The 14770-nt window shown below is 36.8% G+C and overlaps 1 protein-coding gene across 4 annotated transcripts in view; it reads left to right on the forward strand.

Annotated features, from left to right (window-relative positions):
- Vps54 (VPS54 subunit of GARP complex) overlaps positions 1-14770 on the forward strand; it is a 73721-nt gene that overhangs the window by 13151 nt on the left and 45800 nt on the right. For all 4 annotated transcript variants that reach the window (XR_016536244.1, XM_090336821.1, XM_090336823.1 and 1 more), the window contains exons 4-7: positions 1779-1857; positions 4511-4545; positions 5219-5350; positions 10974-11359. Coding sequence is in view for 3 of the 4 variants with exons in the window: in XM_090336821.1 (XP_090192947.1) it covers positions 1779-1857; positions 4511-4545; positions 5219-5350; positions 10974-11359 (632 nt within the window). In the remaining variant the exon portion in view is untranslated. The remainder of the gene's footprint in view (positions 1-1778; positions 1858-4510; positions 4546-5218; positions 5351-10973; positions 11360-14770) is intronic.

The raw sequence follows: 14770 nt of genomic DNA on the forward strand, positions 1-14770 counted from the left end.
ACTAAGTTTGAAATTAATTATAGTAGGGTCAAAAATAATAGGAACATTGTAAATTTGATTTAGTATAAATTTTTGATCGGGGGTTTCTTCCCCTTTTTTTTCTTGTTAAAGCTTTAATATTTATTTTTCTGCTAAGAAGTGGGGAGTAAATATATAAAAGACAGAACAAATATATTTCTCCATTAAATGATTGATGAATAACTACACAAAACACCATAGGAGGTATTAATTTTCTATTTGTGGTGGTCACTGTCATGTAACACTTAGATTTCCCTCTAGATTCCCTTATCCTCCTGGGAATGCTGTGACTAAGATAGTCCTCAGTTGTCATTCTCTTTCAGGTATTACCTCAGAGAAAAAGTTTATTTCCTGTGTTAATCAGTAATTTTGATGAGCCTATTGCATTCTCTTTATTTTTACAAATGGTACTATCTTAGGTTATGATTTTCTTCAGATATATTTTAATACACTTCTGTTACTTGCTGAATTTCAGAATTACACATTACTTATTAGTGCTAAGATTTGATATGAACCAACCAAGGAAGAAATGGTTCTAGTTTGCTTATAAAGTCAGATTTATAAAATTTAAGAAATTAGCAGAACTCCTTCTTTGTCTCTAATTTTCACAGCTAGTGTAAGAGTATCCTAACTCTAGTGATAGCCTTAATAAATCTTGACATAATTATAATTCAGTATATTGTATTAAATTATGTCAAAGTAATTATAGAGAGTTTGAGATAACATATTACTCATTTTTAGATTGTTAGTGTCTGTTATCAATATAGTTCTAACTGCCATATCAATCTTAAAGAGATATTAAATACTTATCTTTCAGTAAAGAAGGGCTATATGTATGCATGTCTCTTTGTGCTGTCCAAGCTAGCCTCATGCTACTGGGCTCAAGTGGTCTTCCTGTCTCAGTGTCTTGATTGGATTTTTGCCACCATGCCTAGATTTGTTGGATGTGATTCTCCCAACCTTTGCCTCTGAGTAGCTGGTACATGTGTCAGCCTCTGGGCCTGGACTCTTTCCTATAAATTACTTTTCCTTTTCCTTCTATATATGGATATTTTATTATAATTGTATAAAATGAGGTAAGTATAGGTGTATATAAGTGTTCAAAGATTTCATATTGGTCATTTCTTGAAATTGACCGCAGTTCTTTGCATATAGTATACAAATGCTTTAACTCAGAGCCATCATACTTCAGCAGTTTATGGTGTACTTTGTTTTGTTTTCGCAACTGCCAAAGCAATGGTTTATTGTACATGCATCACATTTGGCCACACCTGTGAGCAGAACTAGTCCAATGTGTCACAGGCCCAGGGCACAGGATCGTCAGGGAAGGTTTGGGCACGAGCAAGATCGGAGTTTTTTGGAGATGATTTTGGCAATGGAAGTTCTAGATGCACTGGGAAGTCGTGCCTGCAGTCCAACAGCTTACATTAGTGTCCCTGGCCTGTGGCATTTTTCATTTCCGCTCCAGTAACCTCAGTGGGTGCACAAACTCTACTTCGACCTCTGCCTCATCTTTCTTCTTTTGCGCGTCAGCCTGCACATTCACTTCTTCCTCCACTTGGCTCTCATGGTGCAGTGGTTTCTAGGAAGATGACACTAAGGCTGAGAGGTACTTTTGGTTTATAAAGCACACTTGTCATTTGTATTTACATTCAGAATGCTAATGATTTTATATTAGAAATCATATAAACTAATTTGGCTTTTTGATACTCTGTGGTGAAACATTCTACATAGCCTTGTTCAAATTATCTTTCTGTTAGAGAGAGAAGATTCATGAAAGATGCAAGAATATTTGTCCTCCTAAAGATACCTTTGACAGGAGTCTTTTACATACTCACGGTACGTTTATGTGTTATTTGTAGATAATAAAGCATAGCATAAATATTTATAAGCACAGATTGTTCTTTGTAATCTTGTTTACTATCATAATTTTTATTGGGAATTGAAGGTAGGGCCTGTGTGTACTTGGCATGTACTTTACACTGTGCTACATCCTAATCCTTATAATTTTTATAGCCTAATACTATAATCTTTTTAAAGAGCTTTTTGAAGAAAAATCATGGATCTAACAGTAGTATAATCTTTTACTGTGACATGTACTTAATATCTTGGTGCTGGGTACTTTGTTGCTTAAAAGTACATGAATAAGATGGCTGTTTGTGCTTCACACATGCAATCCAGCTACTCCAGAGGCTAAGATTTGCTGATTGAGTTTCAAAGCTAGCCTGAGCAGGAAAGTTCAGGAGACTTTTATTTTGGTCCATCATGGGGCTTGAATTTGAGGTCCGAGTACTGTCCCTGAGGTTTTTTTGCTCAAGGCTAGCACTATACCAATTTGAACCACAGTGCCACTTATGGTTTTCTGGTGGTTATTTGGAGATAAGAGTCTCATGGACTTTTTTACCTGGCAGGAGATTCTCAGATCTCAACCTCCAAGGGTGGCTAGAATTAGAGGTGTGTGACACTGGCACCTGGCTTATGAAATTCTTACCTCCTATAAATGACCAAAAAAAACCCTGGAAGTGAAGCTGTGGCTTGAGTGGTAGAGCAACTTGAGCACAGGAAGCTCAGGGACTGTGGCTGTGGCTCAAAGTGTGTGTGTGTGGGGGGGGAGTGTGTGTGCACACGAGCATGCGTATGCACACACGCCTGGGCCTTAAACTCAGGGTCTGAGAGTCTTTTTCTCAATATTAGCACTCTACCACTTGAGCCATAGCACCACTTCTGTCTTTTTCTGAGTAGTTCATTAGAGATGAGAGTCTCAAGGACTTTTCTGCTAGAGTTGGCTTTCAATCTCAATCCTCAAATCTCAGCCTTCTGAGTAGCTATGATTACAGGCATGAGCTACCAGTGCCCAGCTAAGCTGTCACCTTTTTAAAGAGAATACAGAAGATGGGGTACTTGTGAATACTAAAAGTGTGATAAAAGCTGGGTGCTGGTGGCTAATGCCTTTAATCCTAGTTACTCAGGAGGCTAAGATTTGAGGATTGTAGTGGTAGACATGAGTGCTTCCTTACATTTTTGTACTTCTTGTTTTTTAATCCATTCCTGGCATTAGCTTTTTATTTATTTATTTATTTATTTTTTTTTTTGGCCAGTCATGGGGCTTGAACTCAAGGTCTAGGAACTGTCCTTGAGCTTTCTGAAGAACAGTGGAGCCACAGCACCACTTCTGGCTTTTTCTGTGTTGTGGTACTAGGGAATTGAACCCAGGGCTTTTTGCTAGGCAAGCACTCAACCACTAGGCCACACTCCTGACCCTGGCCTTAGCGTGTATCTTACATTTTTTGTTATTTTGTTTTGTAAATGACTAAACTGAGCATACTTATATGCAGATTTAAGATAAATAGAAAGAAAAGTTGGTTATATGAAGGGTATTGATATATTTTATGAAACAGGCTCACAGAAGAGGGAAGAAGATGAAGTATAAGTAGAAAAAAGTTGATTTTGAACCAGTTGCTGATGGCTCATGCCTGTAATCTTAGTTAGCCGGGAAGCTGAGAACTGAGGAGCACAGTTCAAAGCTAGCCTGGGCAGAAAAGTCCATGAGACTCTTACCTCCAATTAACCATCCCAGATTGGAGCTGTAGCTTAACTGGTAGAGTGCTAGCTTTGTGCACAAAAGCTCAGGAACAGTGCCCAAACCCCGAATTCAAGCCCTGTGATGGACAAAAAAACCAAAAGTTGATTTTGGAAGGAAAGGAGTTTTTCATATGAGATTAGTTTGGAAATGAAGGTAAGGAAAGTTTATTTTATACAAAGTTTATAGATTATACAAACTAAGATTTCAGAAAATTCATGATATATGTATAAAAAAATCTTTGATCATAAGAAATTCTAATGGACCTGGTTACCAGTGGCTCATGTCTGTGTTCCTAGCTACTCAGATAGCTGAGATATAAGGGTCATAGTATAAAGCCAGCCTGGGCAATTAGCCAGCAAAAAACTGAAAGTGGAGCTATAGATCAAGTAGTAGAATGCTAGTCTTGAGTGAAAAAGCTAAGGGACAGTACCCCGGTCTGAGTTCAAGCCCCAATGCCAACATACATGTACACAGGTGAAAGGGGAAAAAAGAGGAAAGGCAGGAAAGAAAGAAGGAAAAAAGGAAGGAAGAAAATCAGAAATGGTGGGCATTTTAAATGATAAAAAGCTTCTATTCTAGAATTTAATTCACTTTCTAATACTATATAGCATCCTAAATTTAATTTAAAAACTTAATAGAAGAGCATCAAAAGACTTGAAATATGATTAGATATTTCATTGTTACTAAGTATTAGATTAAAATTGTTTGATGCTTCTTCCTAATTCTCTTATTCTTTCCCTTTTCTTAGGCAGATCTTATCAAGTGTGGATACTTGATTAATAAAAAACCTAGAGTAGTTATTTCGTTATAATCTAGGATAATACTGCATTTGTTAAGATACATATGTCATTGGGAGTAAAATTAAACCAGTTTAAGAGATTATATTTTTCCCTTTCCTTTTTATCATAGATAAATCCAGGACAGATCTGGAGCAAGTACCTAAGGTAACAAAGTTTAAAAATAAGAATACTGGGCTGGGAATGTGGCTCTAGGTAGAGAGTTTGCCTAGCATTATATGAAGCCCTGGGTTCAGTTCTTCAGTATCATATAAACAGAACAAAAAAAGCTGGAAGTGGTACTGTGGCTCAAGTGGTAGAGTGCTAGTCTTGAGCTAAAGAAACTCAGGGATAGTTCCCAAGCCCTGAGGTCAAGCCCCTGAACTGGCAAAAAAAAAGAATACTGCTTTTTAATATTTGACTTTCATTTTGCCTTATAAAGCTTTCATTTGGCTATTTTTTGCACCTCTAATCTTTTCCTCATTACTAGAACCTGGAAAATATTTTTAAAAAGACCAAAGCACCGAACCAGCAAAATACCCTGTGAAAAAATTTAAAATTAAGGGTCTTCATGATTTGCTTCTATCAGAGTCATAACTTTTCTCACTTCTGTGTATTGATAGTCACATACTTTCTACTTTATCCAGACCACTTTTTTTCTAGCTCTGCGCTTTGGTAAATTTCTGGTCTAAGAGTTTTGTGTAAATATTATTATTTGGTTTTGCTATTCATACTTAAGATCCAACTTAATTTTTATTTAATGATTTTGTATTGTTGGAGGAGTAATGAATATAGGGAAAATGTTGTAATCTAACTGGGGAAATATGCATTCTTTTAATAGATTTTTATGAAACCAGATTTTGCCTTGGATGATTCCTTAACTTTTAATTCAGTTTTACCGTGGTCTCATTTTAATACTGCTGGTGGAAAAGGAAATCGTGATGCAGCTTCCTCAAAATTACTTCAAGAAAAGGTAAACGTTCCTTGACTTTTATCTTATAAAATACTGAAAATAACATTTTAGTTGAGTGATGTAATTTGTATGGGTTCAGATAAGCTCTACTCTTAAATTTTTCTTTGTCTTAAGGTTTTAGTCTAGAACCTCATGCATACTAGGCAATTTCTCTATCACTTGTCTGCATCTCCAGTTTCTTAAGTTCACAGTGTTGTTAGTGATAATTACATACATTCTAATCATTTTGGAGCTACTGGGATTTTAAATTAAGTAACGGCCTTGTTAATGCAAAGCAAGTGCTTTACTGCTTGAGCCACAATCCCCAGCCTTTTCCCTTTTTAGTTATGTTTCAGGTAGAGTCTTGCACTTTTTGCCCATAAATGTGATCCTCCTACCTATGCTTTCTGTATAGCTGAGATTATAGGCAAGCACTGCAACACTTCTCTTCATTGCAGAGATGGGAATCTCACTTTTTTTGCCTGAGTTGTTTGAACTGAGATCCTCCCAGTCTTCCCATAATATGTGGGATTACATACATGATCCATTGCACTTCCCCCAGCATTTTAATCTTTTTTCTTTCTTTATTGAGATTGAATAATTATATACATAATCATGATACATACATACGTAATGATGATAAGGATCATTATTCTGATTTACAAAACTTATGAATAATGGAAAATACAAAGACCTCAAGTTATCATAGAAAAAAAGTTTAACTCTTCGAATGATAAGGTTCTTTCTTTCTGATCAGGCAATATGTATATTTCTTTCCTGTTGCTTAATATCAGCTGTTTCTTCTTTCTCTCCAATTCCCTCTCTCCCCTCATTGCCAGCATTTTATTTTTTATTTTTTGCCAATCCTGGGAAATGAACTCAAGGCCTGAGCACTGTCCTTGGACTTTCCTCAAGGCCAGGGCTCTACCATTTGAGCCACAGCACCACTTCTGGCTTTTCTCTCTATGTGATCCGAGGAATTGAACCTGGGTTTTCTTGCATGTTAGGCAAGCACTCTACCACTAGGCCTACTCCCTGCCATTGCCTGTATTTTAATCTTAACTGGTAAACAAATAGTATTTGGTTCAATGGAATAAAAATTGCACATGTTAAAATGGGGGAAAAAAAACATTCTGACATTCTAAGCATTCTGAGTGCTGCTACTTTTTTTTTTTTTGCTATGCCAGTTCTGGGCTGGAACTCTGGGCTCTGTCTCTGAACTTCGTTCTACCACTTGAAGCACAGCTTTGCTTCTGGCTTCTTTGGTAGTTTAGTGGAGATAAGCATTTTATAGGCTTTCTTACTGGGCTTGCTTTGAACATTAATTCTCAGATTTCAGCCTCTTGAGTAGCTAGGATTATAGGCACATGCCACCAGCAGCCAACTGTGTGTGCTTCCTACAATTGATTGTAGGATGTAATAGATAACACAGTGAATGCTTTGTATTTATCCCAAATGGTTTAACTATATCACCTAGTTGGGGTTTTTTTTGGGGGGGGGTGGGTCATGGGGCTTAAACTCTGCCTGGGTGCTGTCTATGAACTCTTCAGCTCAAGGCTACCACCCTACCCTTGAGCCAAGCCCCAACTTCCCATTTTCTAGAGGTTAGTTGGAGATAAGAGTCTCTGGTCCTTTTGTACTGGGCTGGCTTTGAATCTTGATCTTCAGATCTCAGCCTCCTGAGTGGCTAGGATTACAGGTGTGAGCCACCACGCCTGGCTATCAGCTAGTTGCTCTTTTTTTTGGTCAGTCCTGGGATTTGAACTCAGGGCCTGAGCACTGTCTTTGGGCTTTCTCAAGGCTAGCACTCTATCACATGAGCCATAGCACCATTCTAGCTTTTCTGTGTGTATGTGGTACTGAGGAATCAAACCCAGGGTTTCGTGAATGTTAAGCAAGCACTCTAACATTAGGCCACACCAGGCCCAGCTAGTTTTTTTTTTTTTTTCATATATTTTTTATTGTAATTAATAGAAGAGTTACATGATATTTGCCAGATAGATAGTGCATTAATTCCCATACATTGATACCCTTTCGCATGTCTTGGTCCCCATTTCCCTCCCCCCACCCCTCATCTTGTTTTCCCCCCTTCCCTATCCAATTTCAAATAACCAAATACAAATATATCCAATATATCAGGTAACGAAGTGAGATACTGTAACAAACCCAGCTATTTTTTTAACCACAGAAAACAGCCTTTCCTGAGGTATTCTATTCCCTCATTTTTATAGTAAGAATGAATACTTGAAGCAAAAATATTTTAGTTAATTGCAGTATTCCTACTATTTTTTTTGCTTTATAGGCCTTCATATAATAGAGTACTTTAAAATTTCCAGTTTTCTGTATTTTAAAGTCATCATGTTGAAAACAATATAAAATTCAGGACTTTGAATATAACTTACTGAGAATTTTTTTTGCCAGTCCTGGGCTTGAGCGTAGGGCCTGAGTACTGTCCTTGGACTTTCTCAAGGCTAGAGCTCTACCACTTGAGTCTCAGCACCACTTCCGGCTTTTTTCTATGTATGTGGTACCAAGGAATCAAACCCGGGTCTTTGTGCATGCTAGGCAAGCACTTTAACCACTAGGCCAAACTCCTGGCCCCCTCTGAGAATTTTCTAAAACTGATAATAGAAACTTTTAGTCTTTGTTTTTTCCTCAGAACTTTGTGTAAAGCCTTTCTAAAACTGTGGCTTTTATTTTTATTTATTTATTTTTTGTGTGGGTCATGGGGCTTGAACTCAGCCTGGGCTCTGTCCCTGAGCTCTTCAGCTCAAGGCCTACTGTCCTACCCCTGAGCCAAGCCCCACTTCCCATTTTCTAGAGGTTAATTATAATTAAGAGTCTTAGATCCTTTTCTGCCTGGTCTGGCTTTGAACCTTGATCCTCAGATCTCAGCCTCCTGAGTGTGAGCCACCATGCCTGACTTTAAGACTGTGGCTTTTGAATGAGGGAAGAAAAAGCAAAAACTTTTTTTTTTTTTGTACTAGTGACACTAGTTGGCAGTCTGGAAGCTTGTCTTAGGAAGACTTAATGTATTAGGTCCAGTTCTCCCCAGTAGCTGAAAAGCAGACAAGCTTGGAGAGGCTAGGAGAAGAAATGTGGGGAAAGAATCATGAGTATTTTTCTCACAATTCAAAATGACAATTAGTTCATTTTTCCTTTTTTTTTTTTTTAACTTAAGTGAGGATAAATTCATCGCTGATGAAAATGAAATGTTCCCAGTTTGTACTTTTGTTTTTATACCTTGTAGGAAAACACCTCAAAAACAAAAAGCAACAAGAGCCAATAAAAATCTTACCAATCGGGGCCGGGAGTTTGGCCTAGTGGTAGAGTGCTTGCCTAGCATGCACGAAGACCTGGGTTTGATTCCTCGGTCCCACATACATAGAAAAAAGCTGGAAATGGTGCTGAGGCTCAAGTGGTAGAGCTCTAACCTTGAGAAAGTCCAAGGACAGTGCTCAGGCCCTGAGCTCAAGCCCAGGACTGGCCAAAAAAAAAAAACTTACCAATCCATGCAGATACTTTCAAGAATAACTTGACAATTATTTCTCTGATGTTATTTTAATAAGAGATATGAATATTGATGAATCCCAAAATCTTTGAAATTCCAATGGCTATTTTGTCCTCAGTGTTTAAAGTGACAGAGTAATGGATTTCCTTTTTATTTGTAGTCACAGATCAGGTTTTCTTTATTTGCATTTTGATTACTTTTGTATTTTTTGTTAGAATAGGGATGCAAGCGCTTTCAAGCTCCTATTATAATGGACAGCAGCTAGTTTATCTTGCTTGTTTTAAAGAGAAGTAGGGAAATTAACATCCTTTTTTGTACTACCCAGTGTGTTGGTCTGTGATGTGATAAAGTGTTTGCATTCTAATGTAAAATATTGAATGGGGTCGTTGTGGCCAGCCTGCAATATGCATCGGAAGACAAACTGCTTGACTGTGGATGTAACTCAGTGATAGAGCAAGCCTAGCATGCATGAGGTTCTGGGTTCTATACTTAGCTCTGTTGGGGCAGGACATAGGGAGGTACTTAGTGGTGTCATTGATTTACATTTTGACAAAGTTCCTTACTTTATCTTGGATCTGTTAAAATAGTCCAGAGATTGACAGCAGCATATAAATTCTGTTCTAGAATCTATTCTCCATTTACTGTTCTGAGTATTGACTGAACTTGAGTTTACAATCCACCCTACTGTGGTGGTCCATATTACTTTTTTAAGAAATTAATAAGGAAGTAAAAGGAATAGTATTTTGTTTGTAATCTATTAAATATTATAATTATTGAAAAATTACAACTGAAGATGTGAGCGATACCTGTGGCTTAAGGAACAGTTAAAAATCACACGAGGCTGGGAGTTTGGCCTAGTGGTAGAGTGCTTGCCTAGCATGCATGAAGGCCCGGGTTTGGTTTCTTGATACCACATACATAGAAAAAAGCTGGAAGTGGTGCTGTGGCTCAAGTGGTAGAGCTCTAGCCTTAAGAAAAGTTCAAGGACAGTGCTCACGCCCTGAGTTCAAGCCCCACAACTGGCAAAAAAAAAAAAAAAAATCACTGGAAACACTGAAAGATAATACAGTAAAAAAAAAAGTTATAGAGTTAGAAAAGAAGAAATGACAAATTAAGTTTCATAAGTCCATATTTGAAGCTTAGAATGCACACTTAATACATGTGCTGGCTCATGCCTATAATCCTAGCTACTCAAGAGGCTGAGATCTAAGGATCGAGGTTCAAAGCCAGCCCAGGCAGGATCTTCATTTAACTACCAGAAAACTGGAAATGTCACGGTGGCTTAAATGGTAAAGTGATAGCCTTGAGCTAAAGAGCTCAAGGACAGTGCCCAGGGTCAGCTCCATGACCACTAACAACAGCAAAAAAAGTTTCTTAGTTGTAATAAAATATACATGAATTATTGAAGATATTTGTTAATCATAGGGGAGCACACAGTACATTGAAAATAAAAATTTATGACTAGCCTTGAAAAAAACTATCTGAATGAATTCTAGTACTTTCTACAAGTTGTGACTAAAACATCCATCTGTCTTATATTTTGAAACAAGTAAAAAGAGTCCAGTTTTAGACTAACAGCTGTGGGTTCACATTTTTTTGTTTGTTTTTTTGCCACTTGCTGACAGTATAGCTTTATTCGTTAATGTGTCTGGGTTTTCTCATTTATCGAATGAAAATAATTATATTTATATGCTAATGCTGTTAAAATGAGAAAAAAATTACATGTATATAAAATATTACACAAGGAAAAGGTCAATAAGTGGAAACTACAATCTTCTACTTAAATGAATGATACATGTTTGATGTTAGTTCAGGCTGAAGAGATCATTCTTTCTCAGAATTTAGACCTTTAAAACTAGAATTATAATCTGGTAGTAGAAACTATTGTTTGTACAGTAATAATGATAGGAACTCAAGATGGAGGTGAATCATTTTTTATTAGCTTTGGGGTAACCACTTTCATCTCCTTTCTATTTGGTAGAACCTGATTTTGAAGATCCAAAAATGAAACAATCTACAAAATAAATTTAAAATACGTGTGAAAATCTTTCGTTATTTCTGGAAAGTATTTGTATAGTCAAGAAATGTATACTTACAATCTTCCATGATTTTTTTTTTTCCATTTCTTTTAAGCTGAGCCATTACCTGGATATTGTGGAAGTAAACATTGCTCATCAGATCTCTCTACGTTCAGAAGCATTTTTTCATGCAATGACCTCTCAACATGAATTGCAGGACTACCTCAAGAAAACTTCCCAGGCTGTAAAAATGCTTCGTGACAAAATTGCACAGATTGATAAAGTAATGTGTGAAGGATCACTACATATTTTAAGACTGGCACTTACCAGAAATAATTGTGTTAAAGTATATAATAAACTCAAGTTAATGGCCACTGTACACCAAACTCAGCCTACAGTACAGGTGTTACTATCTACTTCTGAATTTGTTGGCGCATTGGATTTAATAGCAACAACGCAAGAGGTTCTACAGCAGGAATTACAGGGCATTCATAGCTTCCGGTATGTTTGTTAAATAAGCCATGAGAAATGATTTTAGTAAACTTTAAAGGATAAATATTAATATGTAATGTTAAAAGTATTCAAAGCATTCCATTTTTTATTCTGACATTTTAGTATTAGCAAGATCAACATTATGAAGATTATTGAAGAGACTTACAGAGAAACAAAATTTCTAGGAGATTAATATATCCTAGCAAATCACAGTTTGGAAAGTTGAAATAACTTTGTGTGAATCTGGAGAAATAAATGCTAGTATATTTTAAATTAATTTAAAAAGCTTTAAAAATTTTACTTTTTGCTTTGGCAGTGTTGGGATTCAATTTTAGGGTCTTGTACTTGCCATGCTGGTGCTTTACCACTTGACCTGTGTCTTCAGTCCTGCTGTGTACTTAACTTTTGTGATAGTGTCTTTCTTCTTTCTTGTCCTGGTGTGTGCTTAACCTTTGATCTCCCTACTGTGAACTTGCTATTGTTATGATTATAGGAATGTGCCAATGTGTCTAACCTCTGTGGAGAAAATCTTGTGGACTTCTCTGCTGAGCTGGCCTGGATACCTTTATCCCTTTAGTCTCAGCATTCCATGTAACTTGGGGTGACAGGCATACTCCACAACACCCAGCTGTGAGTTTAAATAGGTCTTGCAAAATTTTCTGCCTTAAGCTATCATCTTTCCAGTTTCAGCCTCCCAAGTATTAGGATTGTAGCCATGAACCACTGGTACCCAGCTATAAAAAAGCTTTATAGTAGTTTTTTTGTTTTTTGTTTCTCCACCCCCCTCCCCCCATCCTGGGGCTTGAACTCTTTTTCTGTGTATGTGGTACTGAGGAATCAATGCTGGGGCTTCATGCATGCTAGGTGAGCACTCTACCACTAGGCCATGTTCCTGGTCCTATAGTAGGTTTTAGATAAATTCATTGGAAATACTTTTTATTTAGCAGATCAGTGAAGGGACTCCATTGATTTACGTTGTTAACTAAAGTTGTCCTTCTACCAATTAATTTGTTTTACTATTTGTGTGTGTGTGTTAGCACCAGGTCTTTTAATTTAGAGCCTTGTGCTCTTGCTAGGATTTTTCACTCAAGGTTGATATTCTACTACTTGAGCTAAACCTCCAGCCCAGCTGTTTTGGTGGTTAATAGGCGATGGGTTCTTATGGACTTTACTACTTGGGCTGTTTTTGAACTATGATTCACAAATCTCAGCCTCTTGAGTAGTTAGAATTACAGATGTAAATCAGTGATACTTGGCAATTATGTATTTTGTAAGATACTATTTTGCTTTTGTCTATTTTGTTCTTTATATTGCTTAATAAGGGGAATTTTTTTGAGTTAGTCCTGGGGCTTGAACTCAGGGCCTGGGCTGTGTCCCTGAACCACCTTGTGCTGAAAGCTAGTGCTCTATCACTTGAGCTGTAGCACCACTTTGGCTTTTTCTGCTTATGTGGTACTGAGAAATCAAACCCAGGGCAGGCATGCTAAGTAAGCACTCTACCACTAAGCCACCTCCCCAGCCCTGAGAGTAACTTTTATATTACAATAGTTACTACAAATACAAAACCCTGTTTATTTATTCCAGTACTAGAGCTTGAATTTAGGCCAATCTCTCCTTTTTTTTTCTTTTTTTAAATTGTGTCAGTCCTGGGCCTGTGTGTTGTCCCTGAGCTTTTTGTGTTCAAGGCTAGTATTCTACCACTCGAGCCACAGCTCCATTTCTGTTTTTTTTTTTTCTGTGATTTAATTTTGGGGATATGGGTCTCATGGACTTTCCTTTCTTCTGGCTTTGAACCAGGGTCCTTCAATCTCAGCCTCCTGACCAGCCAGCATTACAGCTACTGGTGCCTAACAACTTAAAACAACTCTTGCTTGGTTTTCTTCCTCAAGGATTGTGCTTTACCAGTTGAGCCACACCCCCAGCTTGGGTAGCTGTAAACTTTTCTGCCCAGATTGCTTGGAACCATAATCTTCCAGGTTTTAGCTTCCTGAGTAGCTGGGACTACAGGTGTGAGCCACCAGAACCTAACCTAATTCTTATTTCTAAAAAATTATTTGAAAAAGTCTTGAAGTTGTGTGTATGTGTGCTAATAATATATAGAAAATGTGCAATTTATGTGTTTTCTTTTTTTGTCATTCATTCTAACCTTTAAATTATTTGGTGTACAAACTTATTTCTGAACCCCTGAAGTACTCTTTATATTCTCTTATGAAATCTAATATCTTAATGTTATTTGTGGTTTTTAATCTATTGGGCTTTAAATGTCTTGGGCAAAATAGCTATGCCATACACATTTTTTTTTTCTTTCCAAGATCAATGGATTATGGCCTGAGATTGTAGCTTTCTGGTACATTTGAAGAGTTTGGTTTTGTAATTTTAAAATTATTTATTGCCTACCTAAAATTTTTACAAAAGTGGGCAGCTTTAATTATTAGGACATAAATATTTTTTAAAATATTTTTATTGTAATTAATAAAAGGGTTACATGATATTGCCATATAGAAGGTGCATTAATTCACATACATTGATACCCTTTCACATGTCTTGGTCCCCATTACCCTCCCCTTCACCCCCCAAGGACATAAATATTTTAAACTATTTCTCATGAAATGAAATTTTGCTATAAGCAATGAAATGACTGAAATAATGTATATTATTTATGCTCTATACTAGTTTTAACAAAAACAATTGCTAAAGTTAATGATTTCAAATGCTAGCATAGCTATAATACAGAAGTTCCCAAGTTCCAATATGGATGAACCTCATACTCTTCAATGTTGGCTATTTGCAAGGTTTTTTGTTTTTTGTTTTTTTTGCCCGTCCTGGGCTTGAGCTCAGAGCCTGAGCTCTGTCCTTGGATTTTTTCAAGGCTAGACCTCTACCACTTGAGCCTCAGCACCACTTCTGGCTTTTTTTCTATGTATGTGGTACTGAGGAATTGAACCCAGTCATCATGCATGCGAGGCAAGCACTCTTCCACTAGGCCAAACTCCTGGCCATACTTGCAAGTTTTGATACAGGAAAGTTTCAGGGTTATGTTATTTTTTGTGTTTCCTATTGTAAAGGTTTATGTAGAAATTCTTTTAAGTTTTAATTATTTTCGTTAATTTTTTACTACTATAAGATTACTATCAGCTGTCACGAAATATTTGAAGACATTTATCAAATACATTAGAATTCTGAACCAGAGACCATGCTCAGTATATTGAATATATTATTTACCCCTATGAAAACTATGAGGTAGATAATATCCCTATTTTCACAGATATATAAACTGAGGCTTAGAAAGTCTTAGATAACTCAATCCAGGTTATACACAAATTACAATATAACAGAGATCATTCTCCATCTTACCAGACCTGACAACCTGTATTTCTTAATGTAGTAAGCCATCATAGAGGATCTCAAATACATTACTCT

The sequence above is a fragment of the Megascapheus bottae genome, chromosome 7 (assembly GCF_031878675.1).
Source record: "Megascapheus bottae isolate mThoBot1 chromosome 7, mThoBot2.hap1, whole genome shotgun sequence".
Classification (NCBI taxonomy): domain Eukaryota; kingdom Metazoa; phylum Chordata; class Mammalia; order Rodentia; family Geomyidae; genus Megascapheus; species Megascapheus bottae.